The 9,542-nt window shown below is 51.8% G+C and overlaps 1 protein-coding gene across 1 annotated transcript in view; it reads left to right on the top strand.

The window, feature by feature from the left end:
* ANXA6 (annexin A6) overlaps window positions 1–9,542 on the top strand; it is a 60,524-nt gene that overhangs the window by 11,720 nt on the left and 39,262 nt on the right. Inside the window, exons 3-5 of the mRNA XM_011931618.1 lie at window positions 321–364; window positions 8,088–8,178; window positions 8,886–8,980. Of these exons, the coding sequence (XP_011787008.1) occupies window positions 321–364; window positions 8,088–8,178; window positions 8,886–8,980 (230 nt within the window). The remainder of the gene's footprint in view (window positions 1–320; window positions 365–8,087; window positions 8,179–8,885; window positions 8,981–9,542) is intronic.

Below are 9,542 nucleotides of genomic sequence, written 5' to 3'. Positions count from 1 at the left end.
AGTATTAACTGAGACGGTGGTGAGACAGGTACCCTGCCTAGTCCGGAGGAGTCAAGGGGTCAGTGGTGGGTCAGTGCCATGCCCGCCCTCCCTCGGGGTTCCACATCCCTTTCCCATACTGCTGTGAATGTCTGGGCACCATCTAGTCTGCCCATTGTCTTCTGAAAAAAATGCGATCAGCCCTGAGCTGGGTCATTGGGTCTGATTTAACCTGAAGGGCTGGGGGCAGCTGGAAAACAGCAGAGGGAAGAAATGTAAGGGAAAGAAAGGGGCTGATTAGATCTGGGGGGAGTCTCATATGCTCTCTTTCTTTTCCACAGTGGATTCTGCTGCTGAACCGGAGACCATGGCCAAACCAGCACAGGTGAGGGGCCTCTCTTTCCTGAAGGTGGTACTCTGCTTTCTCTGGGCCTGGGATCCTCCTGGAGTCACTAGGCCTGCTGCAGAGACCCCTGGTACCTTCAGCTTGAAAGAAGGAGGAAAGGTTCTTAGGCTTTGCTTGTTCCTATTGCAAGTCACGGCTCTTCAGATGCAGGTCACCATAATGTAATATCACCCACAATATCCTAAGCAGAAAAGGATGTATGTTGGCTTACCTGACAGAGAGGCCCAGGGCTTCAGGTCTGGTTGAATCCAGGGGTTCAAATGATAGTGTCAAGATTCTGCCTATGTGAGCTGGGCTTCTTCTCGTGGCTTCATTCTTGGGTAGGTTCTTCCTTGCATTGACATGGTAGTCATCAGCAGCTCCAGGCTTCCACTCTGCTGTCTTGGCAGCCCAGGGAGTAAACAACGTAACTCACGCCCAGTGATTTCCAGGGGAAGGCCCAGGCCTGGTTCTCATTGGCTGGGCCTGGGTAACCTGTTCTTTCTTGGAGCAAGGAAGTGGAGTTGGTCCCACCTGAACTGTTTGGCCTGAGGAAGGGAAATAGAAACTTGACAGGCAAAAAGGCAATAGAGGCGTTTCTCTCCTCTGGATATGCAAATGTTCTCTGTCACACCCATTTGGGATTGAATTTCCTTGGCTTGGGAGACTCTCACCTCAGTCTTTCAGGTCTGACCACTCTGCCGGGCAATAGAATTGGAGGCACATGAGAACTTTTACTCCCATGTGGCTGAGACTGGGTTCTGGCCATGGTCAGAGGTAGGACTCTGACCTCGACTCTACTCTGTTGAGGCTGGGCACGGTGTCTCTCACCTATAATCCCAGCACTTTGGGAAGCTGAAGTGGGCAGATCACTTGAGCTCAGGATTTCGATACCAGCCTGGACAATATAGCGGAACCCCATCTCTAGAAAAAATACAAAGGTGGCATGTACTTGTAGTCCTAGCTGCTTAGGAGGCTAAGGTGGGAAAATCACCTGAGCCCAGGAGATTGAGGCTGTGGTGAGCCGAGATCATGCCACTGCACTCCAGCCTGGGTTATAGAGCAAGTCTCAAAAAACAAAAAACCCCACTCCACTCTGTTGGGGTTTGCCTGAGAGTGCTGTCTGTTGGCTGGCCTTGGAGAAAGTGATGCAGTCAGTGTTATGAAGGGATTGGCAGGTAGAAAAAACTCAGGATCTTGAAGAAAATCATGGGACTTGGCCCTGTTGTCCCTTACTCCAACCAACCCAGAACTACTGGCCACAGAATGTACAGACAGAAGCTGTCTATGAGGTCTCTGGGCCTCATGTTCCCCTTACGGAATGGTTGAACTCAGTAATAACAAAACTCCATCCATTCTTGACATCATAACTGCCCCCAGTGAACCTGGGCTTATAGGATATTCACAGTTTCTGAAGAGCACAGGATGTTATAGGATCAGTACCTTCAGAGAAGTCCTAGCTGTGGCCTTCATCTCAGCCACTGAGGAGTGCACTGTGTGTACAAGTGGCCTCTCTGCCTAGAAGGAAAGACTGTTACTGATTATGGGCAAAAATCCAAGGTGGAACTTTCACTGTTCCCCATTTCCTATGTATAGTCATACTAGAGCTACTTCCTGAAAGGCATTTGAATTGCAGGATTCTAGATGATCAAAGTGGACAGGACAGGCCCTGGGAGATCAGAGAGGCCAGGACCTAGGGTGCAGATCTTTGGACCTTGGTCCGGTGCTCTTGGGCCATGCATTCTGCCTGGCTGATCTGTGGTTTCTTGTTGCCATGGCCCGGGGACCAGCAGACCTCCTACAAGCAAGTCCCAGGGTGGCAGGGCCTAGGGAACCCTCCTCCTTTGGGTGAGTTGGCACCCTCCATGCACAGTGTTCTGGGGGCAGTAAAGGAGCTCTGGGGCACGCAGGAGGGCACCCCACCTAGGTTGAGGAGAGAGGGGAAGTTGCCTAGGGAGAGCTACTCAGGGGAAGAACAAGGGGGCTGAGAGTGGTCTAGGTAGGGACAACTGGGACAGGCTAGAGGGAGAGTAAATGCAGCGTGCTCAGGGGAGTAAAAGTAATTTGGTGTGCATGGGGTGCAGTGGTTTGGGGGAGAGGAGGGTTGCAGAAGACAATAACAGAGAAATGTGAGAAAAGCCTCCCTGCCGTTGAGCTGAAGTTGTTGCTTCCAGTTTTTAGCTGGGTTTTTAATTATTAGCTTGAATCTGGTGTCCTCCAAAACCCCAACACACGCACTCATGCATGCATGCATACACACATGTGCATGCACACAGCAAACTGCTCCCTCTTCTCTGGCCTAGTCACACCCCCCAGTTCCTTCCACTGTGGTTATTGTGCTGTTCTTCCTATCTCTCTTTTCGGAAGAGTAAAACTTGAGGCCCAAAGACATGAAAAAATAGGGTGGTGTCATGGAAGACCCAGGAGGCATGGCGCTGGGACTTCCATTTCACAGAGATGTTCTGGGTTTGAATGCAATAATGAACATAAAAACACCTTGAGGACAGGGCAGGATAGGCAGGTGCTTGTGCCTGGGACTTCTGGGAGCTGTGGAGGTGAGGCCTGGGTCAGGACCGGCCAAGGCAGCTCTCAGCTGGACTCCTGGCTATGTACCTGTCTCTCTGGGGACGTCGCCTCTGCTCCCAAGAGGCCACCAAGACTCCTGCTCCAGCAGCAGCCGGGGTGGGGCCCAGCCCCGCAGAGCCCCAGGGCCCGGCTGCTCACCATCTGGCACCAGGACCTGCTGAATATTTCAGGGTGGAAAGTCCCTTCTCTGCTGTCCCCTGCCTTGATCATGGGTTCCTGCAGCCAGGTGCGACAGGCAGTCGGGGTGGGGTGGGTGAGAAGCCTGTGCAGCTGCGCAGGTGGCGCTTAGAGATGCAGAATTCACGAAGCTGGTGTGAGAATGACACGGTGGGAAGCCTGGGCCTGGATGATTTGAGGGGCTGTCTCTGTGTCTCCAAATGTGACCAGTGCTAAGCCCCCTACACTTGCTTCTAGTGGCTGTGATCCTGGGGGGTCCCAGGACAACTGATCTAGCAGGTCCTCACTTGGAAGATCTTACTAGTCCTGTGCAAAGAACTGTGCAGGAGCCCAAGCTTGCTGCTCGAGAAGCTTGTCTCTAAGTGAGCGTTCTGATCAAGGCTTGTATAGGTCATTAGGCGCCCTTCCCTCAGCATGGCACTTCAGCCCCTTCCCCAGACACTGCTGTGACCACCCACATTGTGTGAGGGGGAGGACAGTGGAGGAGGAGGAGCGGCAATAGGAAAGCGGGTCTTCGTGCTGCCTCATCCCCCGCCCTTCCTCCTGGGGACACGCTTCCCTCTTCTCCGCATCCTTTCCCGGCAGCTTACAATCCCATGACCTTAGCGACTCTGGGCATCTGACCGGGAGCTCTGAAGAAAATGGACTCACACTCTGTCTTGGTGCTTGTCACCACCAGCACACCTCCATCCCAGCAGACGGGTTAAAATAGTTTCTAGATGCTGCATATCAACCAGACAGGTATTGATTTGAACCATTTGAAATCTGCTGCTATTTGACTGTTTTTAATCTACCTACAAGGCAAGTTACATGGCTCAACCTAGTAAAGAATGCCAAATACTAGGGACAGGGTTTTGAGTGGCCAGCTTTGTTTAATACATAAGGAAAACAATGCCAGGGTGCCAGAGCCTTGCCTTACCCAGATCCTGGCTTAGGTGTTGTGCCCAGGCTAGCCCAGCAGGGCTAGAGCTGCCCTTGCCAGCATTACAAGAGTCTGAATTGTTTATCCCCATCATCTTCTTCAGCCTCATCTCTTTGCCTTCCCCGCTTCTAGTGGATGATCTTAGTGACACCCGGTGTCTGCTCTGAGCACTGGAGACTCTGGGCTGGCTTTCCCAAGTGCCTCTTGCTTCCCTCCAGGCCTTTGCCATGTGTCTCCTCTGTGTGATGCCTTCTTCCTCTTCACCTTTCCCCTCCCTCCTCTACTCCTCGGGGCTAGCCTGTTGCTCATCCCTCAGGACTCAGCTTAGACATCACCTCCAGAAAACCTTCTCTGATCTGCTTGCAATATATGCACAGTCATTCATCCATCTATTCATGAAACAAATATTCAGTGAGTGCTTGATTGCTCCAGGCCCTGTACTTGGTGCTAGAAATGCATCAGTGAGCAAGAGAGACACAGTCCCTGTCCTCCCAGAGCTTCTAAGGGAAATATCTCCTAGCTCCCGTGCTGCCCTTAGCCTTGTATCCACCACACTGTCTTGTAGTTGAAGTTGTCATGTATCTCTCTACCAGATTCTGAGCTCTTACTGGTCCTTGGTCCTAAGCATCTACTTAGTAGACTCTCAGTAAATGTCACTTGCTTGCTTGCTTGATTGATTGAATGAATGGTAGGGTAGCCCTAGCTGCCCTGGAAGTGTGAGTATCTGAGTGTGAGAAGCACTTAGGATCCTGTAGATTGGACAGCATTGCTGCCTTTTTGCAGCCTTGAATATAGGGTCAAAATGGCATAGAGGCAATAACTCAAATGTTTCAGTATTCAAGGAGAGGGCAGGCTGGTATGGTTGACCAGGAGGAAGCACTGGGCTGTGTGGTGGTTGCCCCTTCTTATCTCCAGCTCTGGTTGATATGTGGGATCCATCTCCCACCCAGATGGAATCTGAGGGGAAGGGAGAGATTGGTCTGTTAGAAAGAGCCTTGGATTCCCTTCCTAGCTGGGCCTCTGACTTGCTGTGTGGTCTTGACATGTCACTTGCCCTCTCTGTTCTGGGTCTTCTGGGACACAGGTGTAACATTGAGACCAACTTTCCTCATTTAGTTCTCAGCTTGTGGTTCTCAAAGTCCTTTCCCTCTCTTTTTCCAAGTGAGCCGTGGGAGGGACATCCTACTACTGAGGTGGATTAGAGGCTGGTGCTACTATGGATTAGGACAGGTTGGTCCAGACAGGTGGAAGGAAAAACAGCCATGAATCATGGCAACAGGCCAGTCTGCAGAGGGCCCGGAGAGACCCTGGAGGACCTGCCCCTGGTGGCGTCTTTCAAAGTTTCATATTTCCACACTGGTCCCAGGAGGCCCTGGCATTGGAGACAGCATTGCTAGGGATCCAGTGCCAGGGAGGTCTCCCTTCACCGTCTTCCCCTTCAGCGTCCTCCATCTCAGAGCTTGGGCCATCATGGGTGTCTTCATCCATTCATTCAGCCCAGTCACAGTTTCTTCCAGCCTCTGTGCCAAGCCTGTGCTAGAGCTGGGACTCCACAGTTCTTCTTAGGCAGAATGATTTGTCTTATTCTCAACAGTCTCCGTTCTCCATGGACTCAATAACTGAGTGGGAAGCTGAACTGAAAGGTCTTTAAGGATCCTTGCAAAGAAATGATTTTGAGCCTCTGAGCCTTCTTGTTTCTCTCTCTTTCATTTTTTTTTTTTTTTTTTGAGACAGAGTCAGTCTCATTCTGTCACCCAGGCTGGAGTGCAGTGATGTGATCTTAGTTCACTACAACCTCTGCCTCCCAGGTTCAAGTGATTCTCCTGCCCCAGCCTCCCGAGTAGCGGGGATTACAGGTGCCTGCCACCATGACTGGCTCATTTTTGTATTTTTAGCTGAGACAGGGTTTCATTACATTGGCCAGGCTGGTCTCTAACTACCGACCTCAAGTGGTCTCCCGCCTAGCCTCCCAAAGTGCTGGGATTACAGGCGTGAGCCACTGCGCCCAGCCACCTCTTGTTTCCGCATCCATCTGAGAAGCTAATCTTGTCTGCTGTACTTGTTTGATGTTGCTGGGCTAGAGGTGTCCAGAAAGAAAGAGAAAAGAATTTGGAAGTGAAATTCCTGGAGGACCCCAGTTGTTCCGTGTTCTTGTTCATTTATTCATGTGGCAAATACTTGAGTGCCCCCTTTGGTCAGTCTCTGTGCAGTGGGCAGAATGGATCTGGTATCTGCTCTCAGAGGTTTCTGGATCAAACTGCCTGCTGGGGTGGAGAAGGCAGCAGGAATGTCTCAGGCTCCGGTTGTGAGGTCTGAAATAAGGCCAAGGGGAGCGCTGGCAGTAAAGCCCCCATCCTGCACTCACCGAGCTCCTTGCAAGGCGCCCTGCCCTGGGCGCCCTGCTCTGGGTATGTGTTACTCTTTACGTCTCTACCCAGGGGCGTGATCAGGTTGCAGGGGATTCCCAGGTGGCAGGAAGACAGCTGTGTTCCTTTCTGGTCAGAACTTTAAATAGTAACTCCACGCCCACGCATGCATAGCTCAGAGGAGCCAGCCTCTGCAGACAGAGACCAGAGAGCGTCCAGAGGCCTGGCCAGGGTCCTGCAGTGCAGACACTGGGAGGCACGGAGACGGGGAGACCGGGAGGCGGGGAGGCGGGGAGGCGGGGAGACGGTCCAGTCCAGGTCCAGGTCCAGGTCCAGGGCTCGTTCTGCTCCACCTCTGCCTTCCTGAAGGCAAGGTCTATGTGGACCACCCTCAATTCCCTCTTTTTTGGATTCTTTCCTGATTTCCCACAGCTGGATCAGCCTCTACTGTTTTCCCACATTACCTTATTTTTGTCTCAGTGTATTTACTATAAGCTTTATAGTAATTGATGTGCTTGTCTGTCTCTGCCCCTGGGCCAGGAGCTCGTGAAAGACAGGAATTGGGTCCCCCTTTTCCCTAGTTCCTCAGCCATTAGGGTAGGGCCTAGCACAGATGAAGTGCCTTGTCACTGTGCTGTGTGCTCAGTGACAGGCTCTGGCATCCTTCACTCTGCCAGCTCTCGGCTGCTCTCCCAGACCCCCCACTTCTCAGTGCCGTGTAACTGACCCACATCTGACTTCTCTGTGAACCAGTCCCATTGTGCATTCAGGTTCAGGTTCGATATCTAAGATCCCCTGGTTCTCTGCCGCTTCTCTCCTTCCCCTCAAAGGCCAAGCCAGCTTGTCCTCAGATGCCGGTTCACAGCGCAGTTTACTGGGCCCAGGGAGGCAGCACCTCATCTTGGCATTGAACTGAGAGTGTCTCTGGACCCCCTGTGCCCAGGACCCCACCCTCAGTAGCTGACACCTGCAAGTTTCCTGGAGCTGGAGAGCAGGGGGAAAAGGTCTGGGTTCTGTGTGACCTCCCACAAGTGGCTCTTCTTTGGGCTTGGCTTCCGCAATAGAAATAAAATTAAGAGCATCTACAAATGGCTACACTAATCACATTCACAGAGGTGAAAGTGTAAACATAAAATGCTGTACAAATATGAGGGGCTGGCTGCGTGCACTGGCTCATGCCTGTAATCCCAGCACTTTTGGGAGGCCAAGGTGGGAGGAATATTTGAGGCCAGGCATTCAAAACTAGCCAGGGCAATAGAGTGAGACCCCATCTCTTTATCTCTTTAAAAATATATATATATATATGTGTGTGTGTGTGTGTGTGTGTGTGTGTGTATGACTCTTGCTATTTTTGCAGGCATCATTTTCATCTCCTACACTCAGCCAGGTTTTTTTTACCCTCTCCTGGATGCTTTGGAAGGTGGTATAGGGCTGCAGGCCTTGGCCAAGCCCCTCTCCCTTGGGGAAATGGCGCTGTCCTTTGGGCGGGTTGCAGCAGGTGGTATGGGAGAGTCATCCACACCGCTACCCAGGGTGTATGTGGCCAGCACTCGATTTTGCAGGGAAAGGAGCTCAGCCTGGATCAGGGTAGGCATCTGACCTGAGGTTGAGGGACTGGGTGCTTGGTCTCAGTCCGGGGTTGGCAGTTCACCGTCTGCTTTTCTCTCCACAGGGTGCCAAATACCGGGGCTCCATCCATGATTTCCCAGGCTTTGACCCCAACCAGGATGCTGAGGCTCTGTACACTGCCATGAAGGGCTTTGGTGGGTGCCAGGCTTCACGGGAGCTTGCGGGGTATCCCCCAAATGTAGACACAGCCCAGAGCCCTTAGGGTGGTGGTGGTAGGATCTGTGAAATGGTGAAGTGCACTTATTCATTGTTTTTGGTCTTCCCTTTTTATTAATTTTCATGATGTTATAATAAAATGTTTTAGAAAGAAAGGTATAAAGAGTAATAGAAATTTCACCCATAGATTTACCACCAAACTTAAGAACTAGTGCTTCATTAGAGTAGCTGAAATTTCCGTGGTAGATCACCCTCCTGATAATGCCGCCTGCTGCCTTTGCCCAGAGATAGCCACAGTCTGAAGGTGGTGCTTATATTCTTCTTTGTCTTGTGGTGAAAAGAACCCTGTACTGGGTGTTAGGACACCTGGGTTTTTTAAGCCAGGTTCATTGTGAGACCTCGGACAAGTTCTTTCCCCTCTCTGGGCCTTCATTCCCTGATTTGTGCAGTGAGGAGCTGGATCAGGGTCTTCTGAGCGCAGATAGTGTATGTGCTGTGTCCGCTTTCAGTCGTGACTTAATAAGTCCCCACTGACCCTCTCCCCTGACACCAGCACCTGATGAGTGGAAGGCTCATGCTGAGGCCTGCAGGGAGCTACTAGGCCTGTGTCCAGGGAAGGAAGCGGCCCTGGTGGGCTTGCTGGAGGCAGGGTGGGTAGGATGATGATTGCTGTCCCCTATTCCAGGCAGTGACAAGGAGGCCATACTGGACATAATCACCTCCCGGAGCAACAGGCAGAGGCAGGAGATCTGTCAGAGCTACAAGTCCCTCTACGGCAAGGTAACCACGGCAACCGGAGGGCCCATGGGGTGGGGGTGGTGGAAGAATGATTTCATTCACCGGTGTTCTCATTCAGGTTATTTCGTGGATATGGCACTGCAGGTCAGCCTGTGGGCTGACACCTTACCCTGCTCTTTTTCTTCTCATCAGCTGGGGTCTTTCAGCCTTTCATACACCCACAGCGCCTGCTGTATGCTGGGTTCATGCTAGGGGTTAGGGCTGCAGTAGTGAATAAGATGGTTGAGGTGTCAACTCTGTGGACTGCCAGATAGTGAGAGAGAGACACGGTAAACGAGGAAGCAGACAGCGGTGGGGAGGTGGCACAGGGCTGTGGACTTGGCCCTGCACCGCCGTTTGCTAGCAGCATGACTTGGAGTAAGACCCCTGTTGTCTCTGAGCCTGTCTCTTAGGGTTGGTAACAGTACATACCTCCAAGGGTGACGATTTAATGAGATTATGTAGCCCAGCACCTGCCAGAGTAGGTGCTCATTAAGTGTAATTCTTACCATTGTAACTACTCTTCCTCTTTCCTCTTCTCTCTCCTCTTTCTCCCCACCCGCCA

Source organism: Colobus angolensis, unplaced genomic scaffold (genome assembly GCF_000951035.1).
Source record: "Colobus angolensis palliatus isolate OR3802 unplaced genomic scaffold, Cang.pa_1.0 Scaffold90, whole genome shotgun sequence".
Lineage (NCBI taxonomy): Eukaryota > Metazoa > Chordata > Mammalia > Primates > Cercopithecidae > Colobus > Colobus angolensis.
The sequence above is the reverse complement of the archived record's forward strand: the minus strand, read 5'-3'. Positions and strand labels throughout refer to the sequence as shown.